This window comes from Arvicola amphibius, chromosome 3 (genome assembly GCF_903992535.2).
Source record: "Arvicola amphibius chromosome 3, mArvAmp1.2, whole genome shotgun sequence".
Classification (NCBI taxonomy): domain Eukaryota; kingdom Metazoa; phylum Chordata; class Mammalia; order Rodentia; family Cricetidae; genus Arvicola; species Arvicola amphibius.
This window is the reverse complement of record NC_052049.1, coordinates 159185155-159210207: the sequence shown is the minus strand read 5'-3', so window position 1 is coordinate 159210207 and position 25053 is coordinate 159185155. Positions and strand designations below refer to the sequence as shown.

The 25053-nt window shown below is 41.8% G+C and overlaps 1 protein-coding gene across 2 annotated transcripts in view; it reads right to left on the bottom strand.

Moving 5' to 3' along the window:
- The window catches only part of Plod2 (procollagen-lysine,2-oxoglutarate 5-dioxygenase 2), a 66909-nt gene extending 56160 nt beyond the window's left edge, over positions 1–10749 (bottom strand). For both annotated transcript variants that reach the window (XM_038323573.1, XM_038323574.1), the window contains exon 1: positions 10421–10749. In XM_038323573.1, the coding sequence (XP_038179501.1) occupies positions 10421–10529 (109 nt within the window). In that variant the 5' untranslated portion in view covers positions 10530–10749. The remainder of the gene's footprint in view (positions 1–10420) is intronic.
- Positions 10750–25053: the final 14304 nt, after the last annotated feature.

Below are 25053 nucleotides of genomic sequence, written 5' to 3'. Positions count from 1 at the left end.
GCGTGCGTGCGTGTGTGTGTGTGTGTGTGTGTGTGTGTGTGTGTGTGTGTGTGTCTAACATGGTCTAGCAACAACAGCTGGAAGAGTCCATCCGATATGGTCAATATAAATGCCATGGCATCACTTAGCATAACCTAGATAAAACCCTACAGTGAAACTGTCCAAAACATATTTCTACTTTGGATAGAATTAAAGGTTTAGGTTACATAATCAAAATACCTCCAATGCCAGTGCCTATCAACAGCTTCTGATTTCTTAATTGGCTGCACCCTTTCAGATCATATATTTTGTAATTTTCTTCCACACTTCAAATAGATTTCTCTGCCTTTTCTCCATCACCTCTTCGCATGAGTATTTCTCAAAAGGTTTTCCTAAACTCAAAAGCACTCCTCAATTAATTCACACGTGGGTGCTCACGACTACTGAGACAGACGCACGTCTTGCATGCGTGAGGAGTTTGTTTACTTTCATTTTCAGTCTTAGGAACTGGACACAGGTCCTTGACAGGCCAGTCAAGCACTCTTAACACTGAGCTGCTCACAGCGGCCTATAAGATTCAAGCCTGGATAGAAGAAAGGAAATGTATTATTATCAGTGATGGGTTTTTTGTTTTTTGTTTTAGTTAGTGCATGTTTTAAAACATTCATACTTCAGCAGGGAGCATCTAATCCCATCAACATCATCATAAGCCACACAAGCACCTCAGTCAGGTAACTGGGTCATTAAGTGATTTATATGATGGGAGTGGCTACTTAAGACCTAACACCCAGTAGTGGAAAATGAGTGCACTTAAGAGCATAAAAACTATCAAGTATGCAATACTTAGAAAGATAAAGATTAGTTAATTAGTGGCTGGGAAGGGGAGGAGGGCTCAGTAGATAAAGGGCTTGCCCCCAAACTTGAGGACCAGAATTTGAATATTCAGTATCCATATTAAAAACTGAGTGGATATGGCACACTAATAATGTCAGTACATGGAGGAAGTTGGGAAATCCTAGGGGCAAGCTGGCTGGCTAAAATACTGACGCACTGAGTTCAGGGAGAGAGCTCAATAAGTCAAAGTGCAGAGGGATCTAGGATGATACTCAGCCTCAATCTATGTCCTTCACACACATGCACATACACGCTCATGTGTACCCACATTCACATGAACCCATACATGTGTAAATGTACATGCACACCTATGCATAAAAGTTTATCATTTAATAAACCAGATATTTCTTTAATACATAACATATTAGAAAAATAATTGTTAATGTTTATCTGCTCCCTTAACAAGTTATAGTTAATTCCCCAATATATAAGACAAATGCTTTTTTTGCAATTTGAGAGTATCATAACAAAAATTATTTTGCTTTTTCAATTTACACTCTTTTCTTCTAGCTGTCTTGTTTGAACTTCTTCTGTTAATTTACATAAAGTCATTTTGGAGAGCTGGGAGTTTAGCTCAGTGATAGAGCGCTTGCCTAGCAAGAACAAGACCCTAAGTTTGGTCCTATGGTACTATGGGAGGTGGGTGTGGTCCTTTTGGAAACAGCAGATAAAAAAAAAATTATCAGTAAGATTGTGCCACTCACTAGATAACATTCTGTTCTGGAGGTACAAACACAAGAACAAACACAGCTGAGACAGCAGTCCAGAACGTATCAGGGAAAGCATGCTCACGGGTCACTCCATTCTAAAGGCTTAAGGGTGATCTCTGTAGCTAACAGCACATGCAAGCATGCACGCACACGCATGGGTGCAGGCATATAGGTGAGCACATACATTCCTGCACTTTTCTCGTATAACGTGATTTCTTTTGAACTTATGGGTCTGTCTCACTAAATGTCATATTTTAAAACTATAGGACAAATTAACTATTTCTGTAACAAACTGAAGAGGGCCAATTTTAAATAGCATACACTATATAGGCTTACTTTGAACATTCTACAGTTACCAGCGTCCGCCCTTGTTGATTTATAAGTTTAAATAGGAAGGAAGCAACAGAATATACAGTTCTTTTAAACTGCTTTACGATATTTAAATAACTGGCTTCTTTGACTCCTCTGAGAAGACAGAAAATAGCTTCATATAAATACTAGACTGTTTTTCTCTCAGGGAGCATTTGTGATACTTTAAAATGTAAATTTAATTCTAGTAACTGTTGCCATTATTATCTTACCTCTAAAGCAAAAACTCATTAAGAAAAAAGCCACATCAAGTTTCAGTCAAATCCCATGTGAGCTACAGTAACTAAGAGCAAACACAGATTTCAAAAGACAAGACCACTGTGCATCTCTGTCCTCTTTTGCCTAATAAAGTAACAGTAAGTTTCCCAAGGCCTTTTTCCTGATTCTGGCAGTACTTGGTTTCTGCCACTCATCCTACATTTAGAATTCAAGAAGTATCACGTATCAGTGAGGGAAGGATCATACACTGCAAATCAAGTTTGCTGGGGGCCAGGGGCTCGGCTGCAGAACCAAGGGACCTTAGATCCCTGCCTCCTGGCGCCAGCTGTCTACACTCTTTCCCATGATTTATCCTAACGGGTCTTTGATTTCTTCAGCTTTACATATGAATTATTTCCCTATCAAGATCTCTACCATTTCAGTGTACAAAAGAACTGCGCCTATGGTAGGTTTGCTTGTGGCACTTTTTTCTTCCCTCCACACAAAGCAACAAAACATCATTTAATAAATATCTGAGCCCTGAAATACTGTTGTATCTAGAGTATTGAACAATGCACCCTGTGGTACTGTTAGCTACCAACAGAAAAGTATTATTAGGGGAAAAATAGTTTAGTTAATTAAATTAGTGTTTAGTAAACTAGAGAATCACAAAAGCCATTGTAGATCACTGCTCAAAACCAAGAATTACAGCAGAACAGAAGCGTTAGTTTACCAGCTCCACTGGAAGAATATTTAGGCAGCACAAACTGGTCTTGTAGGGTTTTGTAAAAAGGACACAGCTGGGTGGGTAGGGAAGGAGTTCTATCTGGGAAGAGTTGGTAAGATGAATATGATCAAAATATGTACAGACTCGAAACTCTCAAAGAACTAATAAAGAAAACAAGAAACTACATATGTAAAACAAATAAGTAAATAAATAAAAACACAGTCTTCCTCCTGCTGAAGAAAATGGACTGCTAACTGGGTAGGGTTATGCAAGTAACGTGTTGCCAAGAGGTCCCAAATATGACATCCACTAGCTCTTTTCTACCTTGAATGTCATGGACTCCTCCCTTGGAAAACAGTTGTCTATGAAACACTGTGCTGGGGAAAACTAGGAGATAAAGCATTAGCCAAATAAAGTTAGGCAAGGGTTTTCGGAACCCAGGCTGTGCCAGGAGCATGAGGCTTTGAGGACGCCGAGGTCAGAAAACACTGAGAACTCTGTCTGCTGCGTATGTCTGTTCATTGCTTTGCTTTGGTGATGTTCCAGACTCGGGTTTGGTTTTGTTTTGCCCTTGGTTACCTAGTAAAGTCACTGATTGAAAAATTCCAACCTCATCTAAACTAAACTAAGAAGAAAAAGAGAACTGTCCTCTAGAAGGGGCCGGCAGGAATGAGTAGGGCCTGGATGAGCAGGCCATTCTGGTCACAGCCACAGTGCCCTAGCAGCCAGGAAATACCAGCCTGGCTGGAATAGGAGCTGGTACCTCTAAAGACAAGAGGCCTCAGAGCTGGCCTGGGCAGGACTGGAAAAACCCAAACAAACAACCAGCCGGCCCTGGGCACAAGGGCTTGCAAGACTTCCTGGGACAGTGGGTTAGCCAGGTTATTTGGGTTTTCAAAGATGTGATTTAAATAACTGTTTGCAGAATTTTTCAAGACAAAATAGCTGCTGGTGTTTACCATACTTACAGAAAAAGAGTTTTTAAATGCTTGAGGAACTGTTGAGACTCAATCTAGAACACTGAAAATAGAAGGCATGCATGGTGACACAGGACTGTAACCAGCGTTAAGGAGAGAGAAGCAAGAGGACCAGAGGTTTAGACCATCCTGGGCTATATAAGTGAGACGTTACCATAAAAAAAGGAGAAGTACCTAATAACTGGCTCACCTCTGTGTGATAGGTATTAAGTAATTAGCACCCAAAAACCGTATACAAACTATAGTTCCAAGCTAACTAAACTAAAGTCAGAGGCAGAGATGTGCCCTGGGCTCTAGAGGGAAGAAGGATGGCTTGTGGGAATGTTTCCTACCAACCAACAATGCTCCAGCATCAGGAACTGAGTGCTTCAACCCATGCACTTCTATCACTTATTGCTAAGCCTGCAGGAGAGTCAACCATGCTGCATACTACTAGGTTACAGGAAGGAAAAGAACCCAACAGAGCAACAAGTAGGACCAATTTTCTAGCCAGGTTTATTGGAGAATGGGACCAGACATTGGGGTGAAAGGGAAGTTCTAATCAGCCCAGAAAGAGCAGTTAGTTATTTTAAGGTCCTTGGTGAGACTATAGGGAGGGGAGGTGTTGTAAATAAGAAAATAGGCCGAAGGTTGGCTGACATCACCCAGTAAGACTCAGGGAAATCCTTTCTTGTACTTCTGGCAGAGGGAAGTGTTGACAAGGTTCGAAGGGCACTCCTGGAGAAGGGTCATCTGTGCAACCATGGCTATAGTTTTGTCTCACACAGCACCTCTGCAGTCCAAGTTGTCTGGAAATGCTAGGTGGTAAAGAGAGGGGCTAGGAAAGAGACCAGTGGCAGTGAAGACCCCATCTGTGGGGATCTAAGAAGCAGCACTTGACATGCAACCCTAAAGCAAGTAAGTCAAAAGTAAGTTAACACAATAAATGGATGGCTTATGCATCCAGAAATAAACTAGATAATACTAAAATAATAAGTAATCAATACTACAAATGAGATGGAATTTTAACTCTGGCCTACTTGAGAAATTCACCCTATTTTGACAGAAATACCTCCTGACAAGTCCACATTTAGCCCCACATATTACTGTATGCTAACGAAAAATCAACACAGGGGGCTGTTTATAGTAATAATCATGTGCATAAAAAACTGAAATGTGGTGGTTGGTTGACTTGCATCTCTGGTAAAGAGTCTTAAGTACAGCTGTCTATTAGGAACAAAAATCTACAGGCAGACGGGAAGGCTACTCCAAGGCAAGAGCTCTCCCCATCCTGGCAATGAGGGACTGTCCCTGTCACTCAGAAACTTGCACAGATGCTGGTATTGTTTTGTGAGAAGTGGCAATCAAGAAGAGCAGTGAAAGGAATAATTTCAGTGTTGGCTGCACTTGCCATGATGAGTAAAGATGCCCAAGGCCTCCTTATATAGAAGTCTCACTGGCTGGGTAACAGACCAGGTATTAAGTTAAAGTCTGGGTAGCAAGTACAGAAATTCTAAAGAAAACTAACAAACTGAGTCACCATAGGCCACTCTGCCCATAATATCATCTCCTTTAAGAACTCTAAGAAAATTCATGTTAATGGGAATGCAACACTCTTAGGACTATGAGGAAACTTGCAAGTCATGAGCCAAACAGGCAAGTGTGTAAACACTCTGGCTTGAACTGATTTTTAAAATGAAAATACTCATAATGCTAAAGAAAGGAAAAAATACACTTCTGCATGAAAATAATGCATCTCCAATCTAAGTGAAGCTACCCTAAATGAAAAATATTAAAACTTAGATGAAATTACTATATATTAAATTATAAATTGCAGTTTCGCATAAACAGTAACTTATCTGGAGTTACATTTTGAAATAATAAAGGCTCCCAAGTATAAAACGCATCCTTGTGAGCCAGTGAGTAGGGTAATAATTTAACAGCGCTCTACTGAACGTCAGCAATGGCTTAACAAAGCAAGCTTTCAGGGCAGCTTCAGGACAGCGATACTGCCCATATTCCACTACTCCGAGTAACTATGTGGGGCTAACTACAATCTCAACAGCTTTGGGAAACACTCCTGTATAATGTGTTCACCGAGGAAAAAAAGTAAAATACAAACACAAAATAGTTGAAGTCACCTGAAAAGACACTACATTCTCCATTCAGTCTGATTTACTGTCACAGTTACAAGAGACTAAAAATTCTGAATGACAAATGTACTAATTATTTCATTCAAAGGACTAAGCCAAAGTTCACCACCAAGGTCCTTGAACAAATTTCTAGAATATAAATTTAAAAGAAAAATGCATCTCCTTCCCATCTGGCCAAAGTAAACATATTTTGTTTTGACTACATAAACGTTATCTACACTAAAGTATATACTGAGTTAGATTCAAGTGTTATATTTCAGAAATTGCACAAATCACTGGCAAGATCTAAAATGAAAACCAGGTGTCTGGCATGCCCAGAGCCAGCTGCTACTGTCCCAAAAGTGGCTCTTTCCAAGAGAGGAGCCATCTACATGTGTTACAGCTTCAATGAGAATGTCATCTCCTACAGCAAGGACCAGCACAGGCAAGCGAACATTTTAGACCGAGTAGTCAATGCCATCTGTGTAGAGCTACTCAACTCCGCCTGGGAGCACAAATGCCACCACAGACAGTGTGCCAGCACATGAATGCAGCTGCAGCCAGTACAGAGTAAAGTTCATAAAGTTCTCACATGCCATGATGTATTACTTTCCTTCTGATCTTTTCCATCCACCCCAAAATGGGAAGTCTTTTTGTTGGAAGGCACTAGGAAAACAAATAGCCAGGCGTCATCTATGGATTTTGCAGTCTGTCCCTGGCTGAGGGGCAAACTGGCGGTCAGTCTTGCACATATAGAACTATGCACATAACCTACGAACAGCACGCTTTCCCTGTTAAACGCCCTTCTCTCTAAGTCACTGTCCCAGCTATTTCTTTCCCATACTTAGCAGAGCAGTAATGAGGGCAGGGAGGGCATGGAGAAACAGAACAGCCTGGAGAAAGGGTCCAAGCACTCCTATTGCTCCCCAGTGGCCTTGTGGGAGGTGTGGACCATCTCAAACCTCAGCTCAGCCCTTATAATGGACTGTGGCACACGAGCACCTGAAGGAAAACTGAATGCACCATCATTTATTAAAAGGAATCGGGAGAAAACATGAGCTGTAGCCAAGACCCACGAACAATGACTTGGAAACAAGGTGCTGAAGGGACATGGTTGCATTGCTCAGTCTTGGTAGCAAGGGTCCCGAAGGGAGAAAAAAAAAAAAAATCGCTGGGCCAAGTTAGTTGAAGTCCGAGAAAAGAACAGTTGGTAACCTCAATGGCTGCATGCTACTTTTCATAATTCCTAAAGGAGCCCTTAAACTAAACAAAATAAACGGTGAATCTCTTTGTGGTGAAACGGTTAGGCCTTCATTCTAAAGACTGCAAAAATGAGCAAAAATATATTTCAAACAATCTATAAGTAATTAAATCATAAACACAAAGCAAAACAGATTTGAGTTGTGTAAACCAACCATATTAAAAAGTTGTAAAAGAAAGACAAGCAAAAACAAGACAGCAAGGGGAGGAATGTCCTCAGTGCTAGACTGTCTAGGAGAAGTACAGGAAAGACAGACAGAGAGACTGGGAGAAATACAGGAAAGACAGACAGAGAGACAAAGTGCAGAGGAGTTTCCCTCCTTCCCTCCCCACAGCCTCTCCAGGAACTCCTCTCCCCATCTCCACCCTGTAAAGTGCTGGTTTCCATCAGCAGATAGGGACAAGTCTTTTCTGTCTTCTTCAAATGCACCACGGCAAATTAAAGAGCTTGTAATGAACATCGCTGAAAAATACCAGCCTTAACAGAAATGTCTGAAACCATTTCCTTCAAGTTTGCTCTGGTCTTTGCCCAATTTAGTTCATAAAATAGTCGGGGTGCCTCTAATAGCGCACGCTAGTCTGGATGCACTCAAGTATGCAGGCAGCAAAGGCTTGGCAGGAACACACTCTCCTCCTCTCATCTAGAAGGCACGGAGCACAGAACCAAGCATCCACATATGAACCTGACTGAAGAGCTCCCCCCGGGAAAGCTCCAAGAAAGATAATTCTGACAAATGCTTCAAGGACGAATGAGTACAAATGATGGTTTTCACTGAAATCTTGTCTACATTCTCTCTGGGTCTGGAATGCAGGGGTGGCCAAAAGGCACGCACTTAGCAGACCTTTCAGTTGCTGTAACAAGTAAGACATTCCCAACTGTTGAACACACATCCCAAAGCCAGAAAGTATATTCCAAAAGCACATTCACTATAATAGTGGAAAATTGCTAGAAAAATTTGCTTTCCAAAAAAACAAAGAGAGACAAGGGGTGAAGACCTGTAGTTCCGGCTACTCTAGAAGCTGACGTGAGAGGATCACAGGAACCCAGGAGCTCCACAAAAACCCTCCAAAATAAATGGAAGGGCAGAGGAGGAGCCACTATCCTCCCCATACCATTAGTTGTGTTGCTTGTAGGACAGCGATTTATCTTGCACAGGGATTCTCAAGCCTTTTAGAAGACGGACCTTTGGTTTTTTGAAGACTTCTTTTGTTCTCACATTTATTGCTGGGTGCTACTGAGTGGGTACAGGTCAAGGACACAGTCAAACTTGCAATGCATAAGACAGCCACCAAGAGCAAAAATGGCTCAAAGTATCAATAGAACCAAGAAATGTTGAGTGAATCCATTCCTTCAGTGTGGGAGGGTGAGAACACATTCATGGGTTTGCCTTGTATGGAGACAACCTCAGGAGTCTACCAGTCACGTTGTTTGACACAGGGTCTCACATTAGCATGCATCTTCGCCACGCAGGCTACATAAACTAGCTGGCCTCGCAGTTCCCGAGATCTGCCTGGGTCTGTCTGAGATCTCATCGTCCATGGGATTAGAAGCATAGGCCACCATGTCCAGCTTTAAAGTGGACCCTGGGGAATCCAAACTCAGACCTCACACTTTCAGGCCAAGTACCTTACCAACAGAGCCATCTCCCCCACTCTGAACACATTTTACTGACTAGCTCAGACACACTGACAAATAACGGGGGTCAGAAGTGATCAGCACTCTGCTGAAAGCCTACTAAACAATTTAGACCTTAAAGATTATTTCCAGATTTATGTAATGATTTTCAGGGATAAAACTAACCACCGCTGATCAATCTAACAAAATTACCAAACAATGTATCTCCTGCATTTCTTAGCTTATCACAAAGCATGAAAGAGCACCTATGTACGTAGGTCACAAGACTGGAGACTGCTCTGCTTGGCTCCATTGGTACACACTAACATTTCCAATCTTTAGTTTATAATCGAACTCTGTGCCTACCTACCAAAGAAACCAAGTCTCAGATGCCAACCCTGGATTTTATATGGAAAACATTCATATCTGAAATTCCCTTCCTCTGATGTTACACTCCATTAAGAACTTTAACATCTGATTCCATGATACTTGAAATTTTGCACAGGGAAGGAATTGAGTTTTGACTACAAATTTAAAGGTAGCAGCGTGGCATGGATATCCTCTGTAAAAAGTGAGAGGTGGCATCGGAGTGGCATAAAACACATACACAAAAAAGTTCTGACACCAAACTCTGAAATTGGCCAAGTCTTCAAGGTTATTTTTATTTATCAATAAAAGCTTATTTGGGTGTTTTAACAAAGAAACTTTTCGAGGTAGGTTTTTACATTGTATGTCTCTATTTGCATTTGTGTGGTTTTCAAGTGTTATGCTAAAAGAAAAACCTTCAATGTGTGATTAAATTTAGTTCCAATTCACAATAATCATACAGGTTCAGATTTCCCTGTGACTGATAGAATAAAGAAATCCATTTCTGTAGCCAACAAAGCAGGCACTGTTCACAGACGCAGGGGCTGTTAAGCGCTTAAGTTTCATGAACTGCCCAAAGAGAAAGACAAAACGATGGGCTACACAGACCAGCTGGACTTGTGCCAAATGTCACCCTCTTAATTGGAATCCCGAGGTGGAAATGTTTGCTCGTGGGTTTAGGTTCCAGGAGAAAAGGATCTAACTAGTTATTCAAGAAGGCAGACTTATCGCATCTACCCACTAACGCTACATCAGGTCATTTAAAGCCAAGGCTCTGTTCCAGGGAGTTGAGCCCAGGGCACAGAGGTGGAAACCGCCAAAGAACTCCCTTGCGCGATAAAGCGCAGCAAGTCGTGCTTAGACAAATAGGCGGCGGGGCTCTCCTCTGGCTGAACCCAAAAAGTTTTGTTCACACGAACTTGCCTCCAACTACTAGTTTTGGTTCAGCTTCCGAAACCGGCCACGGCCAGGGCTTAGGGAAGCCTGACTCCGCGTCCCCAAATGGACCAGAAGTAGTGGGTGGGTGGGTGTGCAGTGGGTCCCGAGCGCGGTTTAGGGACAGAGGCAGGGTGGCGGGTGCTTCCCGGGGCGCTGGGGTGACTGTCACCATCCATCAGAAAGCACGGAGCTCCCGCTCTTAGGTCCCGAAGCGGCAAGAGAAGGTGCAGGGTGCCCGCCAGACCCGCCCGTGGAAGCCGACGTGCGGAGCTCACCTGCATGGATGTACGAGGGCATCTCCTCCGCCACGCCCAGGCCCGCCGCCCACGAGAGCAGGGCGAGCACCGGCAGCAGGAGCCCCGGCCTCGCTCCGCGGCCCCCCATTCTCCCCAGCGCCCGGGAGCCCGGGAGGCCTGCGGCGGCGACTTCTCGCGAGACGCGGAGACCCCGGAGCGTGCTGGGCCAGACCCGAGCCCGGGCGGCGGCGGAAGGCGGCGGTGGCGAGCGGATGGCGTGGACTGGACGGACACCGGAGCGGGCGGAGGGCACGGAAGGGATTAACGCGGAGAAGCGCGAGTAGCAGACGGCCGAACCGGCGATGCCGGCGGCTCCCGCTTAAGAGCGGCCCCGGCGGGCGGGCGGGGCCGGGGGCGGGGCGCTGCTCCAGGACCCCGCGTCCCCGGCCGTCGAGGCTGAGCCCCCACCCTCGGAGTCGCCTACGCCTACGTGCACCGCCTCACGCCCCGGCTCCCCGGAGCTCCCTTGCGGGCAGAGCGCTTTGCTCCCACTCCCCGCATTCTAGAAGCTTCCGAGGCGCGCCCTGGCCAGACCTCCTCTGCTGAACCGGGCGCTCGCGCGGTGGTGAGAGGTGGCTGCGGAGCTTCAGTCTGCTTGACTTGTCACTCCCAGCAAGGGTGATGGGGAATCCATCCCCGGACACTCTGGCTTCCTAGCTTAGCTATCACTATGTCAGAGAAGGCCATGCTTTGATTTTATTCTGTAAACAGAAACTTCTCATTGTCCGATCAACAGTTCTCCGGGCTGCTAATGCCAGGAGAGCCATAGACTCTTTCCAGTAACGAAGCTTGTAAATGCGGCGGAATCCAAGCCAGCTTTTGTAACCTGAGGCTGCGTCTTACAAGATCTTCCTGCCCAACACATGGAAAAATACTTCTGACGGTGCAGGGGAGCCCATTCCTGGGCTCCTGGGAGCCACCTCCAGTACTTGGGGTTTTGATAAGTGTGCCTATGCAGTCATTTTTTCCTGTATTCTCACACTTTAGCCCAAAATTTAAACTGAATTGTGTGTCAATGAAAGTTTTGATAACTTTGTCTCACACACGCCATAGTATGCTTACTGAAAGAAAAAAGAATCAAATTGACCGCATTCAAGAATCTTCTGCTTAAATGTCCCTGAAATAAGAGGAGTAAGGAAATACTCATACTAACTCAGAACTTTTGAAATTAAAATTACTCAAGTTCATGATCATAGTTTTTGTAAAATTGGCATTAAAAACAAGAGGAATAGTAGCTGGCATATTAAAAACAGGTAGGAAAGTTTTTAAATATTTGGAGTCTGACATTTAGAGGGGAAAAAAATTCCTGAGACTAGACCCAAGGCGGTTATTACAGTGTTTTGAAGATTTTGGTGTGTCTGTCTCCCTCCCCACGCCCTCTTTTTGTAATAAAGAAAAGTTGCGGAAAAGTCAGATGTGTGTAGAAGTAAAAAGACGGAAAATGTGACTGGAGAAGACTAAAATAAGGAAGGATGAAGTGAGGTTTGGTTCCTCTGAAGAAGGAATCCCTGAGGGATGGATTCTTTACAATGTGGGTGGCGAGTACAGCATCATGAATCCAGGCAGGGCAAGCATATCCAGCCTTCAGAAGAATGGCCAGTCTTTTGGATAACTATGTTTCCAGAATTCCAGACTTCTCACTACCAAGGTCCTTTAATTTGACTTCCTGCTTCCGGAACCTCTGAAGTCCTCAATTTGCCTGGCTAGTACTGGAATTTCCATGTATGCTCACCTGTAGAGTCCACCAATAATTATTGGCTACTATGACCTTCTCCTGCTCTGTTGAGTCTCAATGTCAGAAGTGTCTCTGAGATTTTCAAAATAGCCAGATGTTTCAATCACAGCCTGAAAGTGTCCCGTTGTGAAAACAAATCCTTCCTGTCATCTCAGGTTGCCAGCCCTGCCTTCTGCTGGTAAGTCTACTTGAATGTCCCCATGACAAACACTTAGCTCATCAAATCCAGATCTCACACCTAGTTTCTTTGTCTTGGCTAATGATGCTTTAAGTCACATGGGTTCAGAAAAAAATAACAACAACTCTGCTCTCAAGACCACCCACCCAGGGAGGTCTTACCGTTTTCCTTTTCACTCTCTCTGTCTCTTTCCATTCTTGCTTGCTTGCTAAAGTAACACACCCCTAATGCTACAGCTCAAGTTCTATTCTTATTGGCCAACTTTCCTGTGGTTGCATTGGGTCCCAAACTGGGGCACTCTATTTTATTGCTAGACCCATAATACTCATGATTTTTTTTTCATCTCTAGACTCAAAAAAGAGTTTACAGAAGATCTGGACACAATCTTAACCCATTAGACTAGAATTCAGATAATTCCACTAAGATATTAAGCCACCTCATTCTATATCCTATACTTGTTTGATCTGGCTTGCTGTCTCCCAAAGCAGGACAGATGTTTTATTTTTACACTGCAAAGTTTGTGTAGCAATCATTGACATCATTTTGGTTCCTGTATAGGCCAACCTTGACCCAAGAATACAGGAACAGCATTTTGTGTGGTGTTCAGAAGAAACTGAGTAGGTGAGGTTGAAAAATTTGAGAAAAGACAAATTGGGGGTTGATCCATTTTGTAGTCTAACCCAGTGGGTGGGACCCTTCATTCAACAGACCTGATGTAAAATTTACCCCACATAGATAGCCTAGCCAAGGTACAAGATATCTGGGCTATCTTCACTTCCAACACTATCATTCGTTGACTGGGGGACCATGAAACACTTCTTGCTTTCCACACATTCCCAGCCTGCTGTGCCCAGAGATACAGCAACCACCAATGTTTGTGTAAATCTGGAGTATAAGAAGTCAGAATGGCATGCTCAAAATGGTAAGATCAAAGGAAAATCAAGAGTAAGCCTATGCTCCTTGTTCATGTTACCTTTCTGTATAAAGATAAGGAACAAACAACCCACTCCTCCTCCTTAGAGATTCTGCCTACAACTTGGATAGAGCAGGATATTCAAGGAGTTTATGTCGTGCTAAGTGTTTGTTCAAGCCGATTTCCTTTGCTGCTTTATTAGACATTTTTTAAATATAAGTGAAAAATTTATGGCGTTTTTACTCCCAAGTGAGGAAAAAGATATTAAGTTTATGAATGTAATAAGTGATACAGAGAAATCAGGAAAAGTAAAAACATGAAAGAAGAAATTTGCTGTAAATTTAGTAAACGGTTCTGGGACAGCATTACAGAGAACATAATTGGGTTGTGTAGTGTGGGCAAGGCGATCCTGGCACGATAAACAGACATGCAGAGACCCTGAAGTTAGGGGAGAGCAAGAGACCAAACTGGCTTCCGTATTATGTAAGAATAGTGAGATAAAGCCTACGGTGGAGGCTGACTGAGAAGCCAAGGACAATGGCGCTGGGCTTTGACTCTTCTACATGGACGGGCTCTGTGGGAGCCTTCTCAGCTTGGTTGATCACCTTCCTGGGCCTGGGGGGAGTTGGGAGGACCTTGGTCTTCACATAGAGTAGGGAACCCTGATGGCTCCTTGGCCTGGAGAGGGAGGGAGGGGGGGTATGGGCGGAGGGGAGGGAAGGGAAGGGGGGGGGAGGAGGGGAGGAGATGGAAATTTTAAAATATAAAAAAATAAACCATATATAAAAAAAGAACTGATGAGGAAGAGGCAAACACCTGAGCATATGGAGAACCTGCCTGACTTCCTCCTTTGACCTAGGTGAACAAAAAGTCCTGTCAATGTTGTCAGCAGAGCAGAGGTGTGCCTTGAGGAGGGTTAAGAAAGAATGAGACTCCAGATGTTAGATGAAAAACCAAGGGATAGGTCATGGCGAAAAGCACCACTAGAGACCGATTTAAGGACTGAAGGCCAGCAAAGAGACCATAGTGGCTTTAACCGCATTGGCACTAGTAAATCCAAGTCGATTTCTCATCAAGTTTTATTGTACAGCCAACAACTTTTATGCTCTGGATATGGGTGTGAGAGGAAAAAAATGTCAAGGAATATTTACTCAGTGCATATTTGTTGAGTGAATGAGAAGTAATGCTCTAGGAACATACTTCATACCTGGGGTGGACAGAGAGGGGAACGTTATAAGAAACAAACTGGAAGGAAAATAACCAGACAGCCGAGAAATGAAATGAAAGAAAGAGGGCTTTCTGGAGAGGGAGGAAACGGATAAAGTCAGACAAACAAAACGGATCCACAAAAGAGTTTAGAGGAAGGAGAGTGGTTTGAGTGGTCGGGATACAAGTTTAAGATCTAAGCCCCAGAAGGGAGCAGAAGCCAGATGGTGGAGAATGAGAGAAAACAGCAGAGCATTCCTTTGTGACTCCTTCTAAACCAGGCGTTTTCTGAGCACATCAGAGTGCAGCCTTCCCCACTTAGGGATGATTAAGTTACCACAAAGCTGGAACTGCCCTTCAAGTATGGAAGGTCTGTAACATGCTCCAGGGTCCCCAGCCAGTTTCCAGGTTTTCAAGCTATGAACTAAGCAAAGATGATTTCTAGTCACACACACACCCTAAACACTAAAGATCGAATGCCTTTTCAGCCAGTAAGAGAAAATTAAGTGAGCTGCCTAGCCTATCAAATTCTCAGCCAGCAAAGCTAGTTACTTAAAACAACAAGCGTGGGTTGATTTTTATTGTGATCTTTTTTAGAAATTTACTTTCATTTCTTATGTTTCATTAGAGATAAATAAGCATATAGTTTTCTATAAGAAATCGTTGTTCCTAACCAACACTTTCAGACTAAATATCATTGTTCAAATCTTAATTACATGCTTTAGTTACCTTATGTGGGATCTTCCCTAAGTAGATATGAGTTGTAAAGTCCATGTACATTGGAAAATGATGTCAGACAGAAAACTAACTGAGCCAAGTTAAAAAAAAAAAAAAAAAAAGTAGGCCAGGACCAAAAGGAGAGCCAAATCGTGCACGATATTCTGAGAAGATGATTCTAGCAGATGTTTTCTGACTAGTCAAAATGATTGGGACAGAGCTGTCTGTGCTGTGAGTCATCCCACAAGCCCAGCAGCAGACATTTGTGGTGGCTACATTTACCATCCAAGCATGTCTCACTGAAGTCCAGTCATATCAACATGTCTGTTGACACAGTCAACATGTCTGTTGACACAGATAACTAAAACTCCACTAACTTTGACTAGCAATGGGATATTGTCATGTTTTCTTGTTCAACAGTAGTTTCTAGTGATTTCTTTCTGGTTCTTGTTTTCGGTTTTCATGTTTCCTTAATTAAGTAAGTATGGCCCAGGGGTACATTGCCTTGAAGCTAAGAAATCTCAAGTGTCATAAATATGCTGTGAATATGAGGAGTGACTGGGAATTGTAGCTTAGTCTTGTTTGGGACGAAAGCCACGTCACAATCATGAATTATTAAGAAAATTATCTCTTAGCCACTGCCATAGAACTCTTAGATAGAGGGCCTAAATATTTTATTTTTAGCAGGGGGTTGTATGTGTGCTACAACAGGTATGTAAGGGGTGGAGCTCAAAGAATAATTTTGTAGGAGTGAATTATCTCTTTACACTGACTTTCAGGGATGGCTTCTGGTTAAAAGGCTTCAAGTCACTGAGGCAGTTCAGTGACCCAGAGCCTGAGTTTCATTTATCCAGTAAAGTATTAGGATTCTTTTCTTTACACCAAAAAAGTACACAGGTCTGTGTAAAGAAGACTTTGACTAAAAGACCAGTACATGAACACACTGCTTTATAAACATAGACAAACATGCTTGGGTCCTTCAACAGGGTCAGGATCTATTGAACAAACATTAACTCATAGGGTATGGAAAGTAGGCCCACTTTTCTGACCGCCAATTGGGCTGGCTAGTTTGACATCAACTTGACACAAGCTACAGACATTTGTGAAGAGGGACTCTCAATTGAGGAAAATGTCTCCATAGATTGGCATGAAGATAAGTCTGTAATCAATTTTCTTAATTAGAGATTGTTGTGGGTGATGTCACTCTTGGATTAATGGTCTTGGATGCTAAAAGAAAGCAAGCTAAGCAAACCACGAGAGGAAGCCAATAAGCAGCACTCCTCCATGACGGTTGTTTTAGTTCCTTCCTCAAGTTCCCGCCCTGACTTCTTTTGATGATGGGCTTGCCTGTATGATGGAATAAACCCTTTCCTCTACAAGTAATTTCTGGTCATGGCATTTCATCGCATCAACAGAAATTCTAAGACTCTAGCCAAATTTAAACACATGTTCCTTGTTTTCAATCTTAATAGCTAACAACTGCTCTGAGACCACGCTTTCCATATCACACCATAAATATAAAACCTTTGTGTCAGCTGCAGAATAGCTAAAAGGGTTAAAGAGACTGAAGCTGAGTTTAAAGAGTTTCAAAGAATCTTGAGAGTAAGAGGCTGGGAAACTGAGATGCATGAAAGTCTCTGCAGGAGGAATATGGAGAACCCAGACTGGAGATATTATGGAAATGCTGCTGCCATGGAGACAGAATGTAAGGTCAGAGTTCAGCTGCAGGAGTGAGGTGTGGGACTGTACTAGCTATAGAGGGAAGAGCAGGACCAGATGCAGATGAAGCAATGGGTGCCCAGTTGGGTGACAGGTCCAAACAGACAGACAAAGGGTGATGAATGAATGGCAGTATAGGTAGGCTATATCCACAGAGCTTTTTTGAAGTCCCTAGGACAGTTGGGAGCTCTCTGCCTACTTCTCCTTTGTGTACACACTGGGTGGTCAGATGGCAGGGCTGTGGGCCTCTCACCATGGCAGTGTCTGTGTCCTCCACTTCATGGGGTCCAAGTGAGCTAGCTTAACCTTTTCCCCAGCCTGAAGTTCAGTAAGTTCTTGGGCTCCATTTCCTGATAGGATTTTTACCTTCCCTTATGCTCCACTAGTCCCAGTTGTTTTTATAAATTTATCAGGTAATTCTGCTTTTCTGCATAAGCTAAGTATCACTCTGCGCTTGCTGTATAGTGCCAGGCAGATGAGAGTGTTTACAAGTCCACCAAATGCAATTATCCTCTCTCTGCAACATGGAACGAAACCCTTCTTGCAAAACAGAGTCTACCTGTCTTGATGGGGGAGTGGCATTTCAGGATTAGGAAGAAACCTGGTGCCAGGGAAATTCCCAAGAAGCCACAAGAATGGCCCCAGCTACTACCCCTAGCAATAGTGGAGAGGGTACCTGAACCGACAACCTACTGTAATAAGATTGGCGACTATCCTAATTGTCATCCGAAAGCCTTTATCGATTAACTAATGGAAGCAGATGCAGAGATCCACATCCAGCTACCAGGCAGAGCTCTTGAAGTTCTCCTGAAGAAAAAGAGGAATTGTATGAGCAGGGGTGGGAGGGGGTGGGGGGGTGAAGGGTGGTGTAGGGGGTAGGGTCAAGGTCATGATGGGGAAACCCACAGAGACAGCTGACCTGAGCTCATGGCTCTCATGAACTCTGAACACCTAGGCCCTCTGCATGTGTGTGACAGTTGTGTAGCTTGGTTTATTTGTAAGACTCCTAGCAGTGAGATCAGAATCTGTCCCTGGCACTTAGCTGGGTTTTGAGAACCTCTTCACCATGTTGGATTACTTTACCCAGCCTTGATGCAGGAGGAGAAGTTGGGTCCTGTCTCAACTTGATGTGCCTTTATTCAAGCCCATAGGAGGCCTATCCTTCTGAATGAGGACAGAGCAGGACTGGGTGGGGAGAGGGGTAGATGAGAGGTGTGGGAGGGAAAGGAGAGAGGGGAAGCTAGTCGGTATGCAAAATAAGTGAAAAAATGTCAATTAAATATAATTAATTAATTAAAAAGAATGGAGTCTATGAAGGAAAAACACAGTCTGAAAAAAAGACACAGTCTGTTTATACAGTGTAAAATCACTTACAGCAGGATACAGCTTGGTCTCCATGAGAAAAATAGAAACAGTCCCTGTCAGATCATAAACTGGTTCCTCTCTCCTCTCCTTCTCGCCTCTCCTCTTCCCTCCTCACCCTTCAACTCAGATAGCAAGCTGTGGCTGGAGAATAGGGACTAGAATGAAACATTTAGATGAATTCCACTATGGATTGATATTTAAAAGAAAAAGTCACAGCTGTATTAAAGATTCCTCAATGCTGGTTGACAGATAAAAACCTCTGTGCAGCTGGGGGGGGGGGGGGGGTGGCACATGCTGTTAATGCTGTTAATCCCACTACTTGGGAGGCAAAGACAGACAGATTTCTGAGATCGAGGCTAGCCTGGTCTGCAAAGTAAGTTCCAGAACAGTCAAGGGTGTCTCTAAAAAACAAATTTAAAAAAGAAAAGCAAGAAACAAAAAAAACCCTCTGAGATAGGGTCTATAAGATGTCTCAGCAGTTAAAGTGCTTGCCTCACAAGACTGAAGACTTGAGTTTGACTCCCAGAACCCACATAAAGCAAAAAGATTAAAAAAGCCAATAGAATGTCTGTGATTGTGGAGAGCTGGAATGTGTCAGGTCAAGAGCCAAGTTCTTTGGTTTCCTTTAACTCTAATTATGGTCATCCATTGCCCACCACTGTGTTTCCTGATGTGGCGAAGATTGGAAATAACCAAAAATAGTCCTTTTATAATTATTTAAGTTTAATACAAAGGGAGATAAGGGAACTTACAGAACCAAGGGTCCAGCGGAGTGAGCGCGGGGCAAACGAACGGGGCGCCTTCCGGCTCCCCAATCCTATTTAAGGGGCATGGCTACCCCGCTGGAGCAGCCACGCCCCTGAACGCAGGGATTGGGCCAGCTGCCCCAACAGTTTCCCTTAATATCCATCCTTGTGACTTTTAAGAAAATGTATTGGCAGTGTATAAGAGACCACTAGCTTCCATCAACCCAGAAGCTAAGAATGTCATCAGATAGCAGCCAAGACCTATAGCAGAGATTTCCTACTTTTCTATAACCTGCTGCTGTTCCCACAAATTTATTTTTATAATAATATAACTTCATTTTGTTACAATCAAAACTCCATGGAACTGCTACCATGTTGGAAGATGGTATTTTGTGAATTATGAACCTGTGTCTATAGTTATTCATACTTGGCTCCAGAGTAATCTTGTCCTATTGAGATAAGAGCTGTGCTTTTTACATTGAGGTATCTCAAGCTGAGATTACCATTACATACAGTCCCAAACAATGTGATTTTACCATTTCCTTGAGCCTCTACCTCCTGTTGCCCTCTTGGTGGCACAAACCATTGTTTTACATACTTACTGCTACTGAGTGATTCCTTTCATGCCCTGCCGCTGCTGGTGGTGTACCAATCTTTATACTTGCAGAGCTGATTCTGGTAGACGCAAACAGAGAGAGAGAGAGAGAGAGAGAGAGAGAGAGAGAGAGACAGAGAGACAGAGAGACAGAGAGAGAGAGACAGAGAGAGACAGAGACAGACAGAGAGACAGAGACAGAGAGAGAGGTTACATTGTTTGGTACAACAAGAGCAGTTTGAGCAGTTTGAGTTACATAATTCCATTATGATGCCCTATGGTGAGTGCTTCAAGAATGTCACTCTGAAATGAAGTATAATCTAATGTCTAAAAAAACAGAGATCCATCAGTAATGAAAATAATTGTCAATAATGATACTATAATATACTTTGAACAGGATATGAAATAACAGAAGTTATAAAGCTTTGGTCTTAGACAAGTGACCATTATTCAGACATATGTCATGCAAACACTGGCCACACTCAGTCTGGAATATGAGTGCGGTGGCATACACTACAGGAGACGCCTTTGCCATGGAACTGAAAAGGAGCATGTGCTTGAAAGGGTGTACCAACTGAGAAAACGCTGTAGCGTGGCCATGAATGCTGAGTCTGTGCACACCACCTCAGAAAGCCCGTGCCGTCTCCTTCGGAAAAGTTTCCATTACATTACAGGCTTCTAAAGCTGTACTTCACATCAGGTGTAATTTTCCGTATTCCAGGCACAGATGGCAAAGTTCAGAGCCATTTGATCCTTTGTGAACCTCACTGTAATGAGCATGCAGCTTTCTTGCTCACGGCACGTGAGATGCTCACCAGCTCCTGCAGACACCTGCTTTATAAGGTCCTCTGACTTTCTCATCATACCCTCCAGCACCAAAAAGCTGCCATTTGGAAGCTGCCCCTCTAATTTATCTTCCACTTAATCACAGTGTTTTCCTAAATAGCTGTAATGTTACCTTGTTAAAACACGTGGGCACTTCTGGTTTTCTCTTGTAGCCATTAATATGATAGCTAAAAGTCACAATTTAGAGATAATTAACATGAATTTTACCCCAAAGTAAAAACCACTAAGTTCAAAGGATAATCCACATCTACCCAAAAATGCAGGTATAAGCTCTAAAAGTCATGTGATCACTTAGAGTGTGTTTTTAAATAAGGTTCAGTTTTTCCATGAAAGCTTTAAATCCATAAAATGGAAAACACTATGAAATGAATTACTTTAATGGCTCATTTGAATTGTTTGGCTTTTAGGCACTGAATATTTATTGCCTAACTCAAAACAAATAACATTTATAACAGCCATGCAGCAAGAATGCCCAAAAAAAAAATCCTAAAAGTAGGAAAACCTCTTTTTTTTCTTTATTCCATTCAAAGCTGTCACATAGACATCATCGGAAGGTCGAAGGAGTCAGCAAGTCAGGAAAGGCAAGAAGTGTTGCTGTTGTCAGAATGGAACAGCATTAACCAGAATGGAACCGTCTTTACCAGAGGCATGGCTCTAGCTCACAAAGGTCGAGTTGCTATCACATTCCAGACACTGCCAGATTCCAAGAAGAGTCAGACTCTCCCTTCAAATACCTACACAATGCTGGGTTTCTCAGATCTATAGTATGCCTCAATAAAAGGTAGAAAATGCTATTTGAGTATTGGATAGTAGAGATTTTAAAGATATTTCAAGATCCTAGATTAGAAAATAATTTGAATAACTTTATCTAGATAACTTGTTTATAGTTTAAGATGTGCTTGATATTGTTATATCATTAAATAATAAAACGTGAGGTTTATGATCTTTTGTGTTGTCTCATTTAAAGAAATTATTAAATTTTTATTTGCTTTGTGTGTGTGTGTGTGTGTGTGTGTGTGTGTGTGTGTGTGTGTGTGTCCATGTCACAGCACATGCGGGAAGCTCAGAGAACAACTTGTAGAAGTCAGTTTCTGCTTCTACCATGTGGGCCCTGCGGATTGGACACTGGTCATCAGGCTCAGCAGCAGGCATCTTCACTTGTTGAGTCTTCTTGTCAACCGTTGGACCAACATATTGTCTATGTTAGTTTACAGCATTCATTTTTTAAAACAAACTAAAGAAATATAAAATTTTGAACCCTCTATCACTTTAAAAAATAATAACGACCAAATATTGATGTCAAGCATAAACAATAGGAGACAATTTTTTTCTGTCTGTCTGTCTCTCTCTTCTTTCTTTCATTCCTTTATTCCTTCCTTTTGTCTTTCTTATTTGTAGTTTTTACTGTTGACCAAAAGGGCTTGCCACCTAACTTAAATATTCTCTAAGTTCTTTCTCATGAAGATATTTTACTTTTTCATCTAATATTCTTAATTTCTTTCTCTTTAAGTTAGCACATGAGTAGTGGGTTTCCTGGTGGCATTTTTGCACGGGCTTTGTTTTGGTTGATCCTCCATTCCCACTTCTCAACCCCTACCCTCTTATCTCACCTCCAGACTACCTTTTATTTTTGCATCACATTTATTCTCTTTATTTGCTTCTGCCTTTTTCTCTCCCAACCTTCCCTTAACACTTTTTCCCTTTCCATAATCTCCTTTCCACTTTTATAACACACATATATGCACACACGTGCACATGCATAAAATTATTATATAGAATCTACATATGAATGAAAATACTCAGTATTTACCTTTCTGAGTTTGGGCCACTTTGCTTAATGCAATGATTTCAAGTTTCTTCTGTTTTCCTGATAATTTTATTTTTCTTTACAGTTGAATGAAATTCCATTGAACATATGTAGCAGTTTTCCTTACCCATTCATCTGTTGATCAACATCTAGGTTGGTTCCATTTTTTTGTATGAAAACTACTGGGAAAACTTACATATTAAAAAAATCCATATGTCTCACTCTGAGCAAAAATCATTTAAAATGAGTCAAGATCCTAACGTAAAACTTGAAATGTAGAAACTATTACCAAACACTGGAGTCACAGTCTGTATTTCCAGAAGCCTGGTTCACCCACCTGACTTTGAGAAGCCAATCAGAACAGCCAAATAAATTGTAAAAAGGATAAGACAGAAGATGTGCACAATGTGAAGACATTGGGGAAAAGGAAAAAGAGACTCAGTGATCCTGTTCCAGTTTATCTTTGGAATCCTGTGATGAGATTAAATAGAGCACCAGAGTTGTCAGCAGTAGTCCCAGTCAAGATGTGATCCTGTTCTCCACTGACCCATCTTTATCCCCATCTCTCCATCATCAGGTTAATCTAGTAAGTTTCTAGACATGTGTAAAATCTCTTTCAGAGAGGCAGGACCATTCTCTGGTACCCGACATCAGCCTTTCCCTTCTCTCAGTATAAGATTCCGATGGAGAATTACAGTCTCTAGTGGCCTATTGCTTTAATAGTTCTGTCATCAGAGTGAGGGGCATAGTGTCACTTTAGAATATATTCTTTCTGGATCCTGTATACCAGTCCAACCTGGAGAGACAGCCTGACCCAAGCATGCCTACTAGGACAGTTAGCCTTCATGGATTTCACATCCTCTATGGTGAGCCTTCTACACCCTAGCTTGCCTGCACCTTTCTTAATCCCATACCTAGCCTAGGTTTAAAATCCAATCATACCCCACTCATTAAAGTATATCTCATCCCATGTCTACAAGTCTTATAAAAATGGAATCCAATGAGAAATATCTGATGCACAGCACAATCATGATCTTCATAAAAAATTTCAGGGATATTAAAGAAGACAAAAACATTTCATAAACTGATACCCAAGGAAATACAAACATAAAGATAAAATGACTAATGAAGACAATTCAGAAATTGCAAACTGATTTCAATAAAGAAATAAAATTATTGAAAAGAGCTCAAGTTGAATTAAGATAAAATTGAAAAGCTCAATAACTAAATTAAAAAACTTAGTGGAATGTCTTACAGGTAGAATGGTTAAAGATAAAATATCAAGACTAAAGATAAACTAAGTGAACTAGAGAAACAAAGCACACAAGAAAGAAGCATGCAGAAGCTATGAGATGTACGGGTGTAAACGAATGACAAACAGAATTAACCAGGCTAAAGATTTAGTTTTAATAAAAAGATGAAAAAGGGGAAACTTACAAAACCAGAGTTCCAGTGAAGAGCAGGAAACCAAGAGGGTCCAAACAAACAAAACCGGTTCTTTTAAAGGTATTTGGAGCCCTGGAGGGGTCACGCTCCTCAGACAAGGGATTGGTCAGGTCCCCCATAATCTTCCCCTTTTGTCTAAATAAGACAGATTTAAAACGAAATACAACTATATACAATAAGAACAGATAATAAATATAAAATTACAAGCAGCAAACAATATTAAGCAAGAAACATATAACAAAAGTTTTATTAAGCATTCTACTTCAAGGAGTCTAAATAATGTAGAAGGTAGCTACAATTATCTAATCTTCAATCCCATCAAAGATCTGTTTGGAGCCCCGGAGGGGTCACGCCCCTCAAACAAGGGATTGGTTAGTCCCCCCCATCAATGAGACACAATGAAAAGACAAAATCCTTTACTTATGAGTAGATAAGAAGAAGCTCAAGTCAATGGCATGGACCAGATCTTCAACAAGACCATAGAAGAAAACTTCTTCAAATTAAGGAAAGACATACACATGCAGATACAAGTGTACATGCACACAAAATACTAAACAGACAGATTCAGAAAAAAAAACTATCTAAAGTGGTCTTAGCTAAAAACAGACTATTCCATACAAACAACAAACATGTACATTCTACTCAGCAACTCATGTGAGCCTCTCTAAAATGGTCACATACTAGGGCACAAAATAAATCTTAACAAGTTCAGAGATTGTAAATAACTATCTTTAGTAATTACACACACTCTTAGATATTAAGCAACACATTACTAAATGATGAGTAGGCCAAAGAAGAAACTAAGAAAAAAAAAAACTTTTGAAATGCTTGTAGTAAGAGAAAGTGAAAATGCAACATATAAAAACCTCAGAAACACATTAAAACAGACCTAATTAGTAAATTTGGAGCTCTAAGTGCCTACATATTTTTAAAAAATTAAAAATATGCACAAACAAAAAAAGCCTGATGTAAAGATGCAAGTGAAGAATTTTGTAAGAAAACAAACAAAAACCCAAGAGCTTGGGAAGAAACAATAAAATCAGAGCAGAAATTACCGAGATCAAAACAAAACAAAGCAAAAAAAACCTAATAACAAAAATCAAATTCAAAAAATTGTTTGTTTTTCAGGAGATTAAAAAGGTTGACAGACCCATAGTGCAATTAACCAAAAGAAAAAAAAAGATAACCAAACCAACACAATCAGAGATGAATAGGGAAATATTACAACAGACACTAATGAAATCCAGACTATTATAAGGGCCAATTTAAAAACCTTATATTTTATTAAGATAGAAAAATCTAAAAGAAATGGACAAATTTCTAGCTTTATCCAAATTAT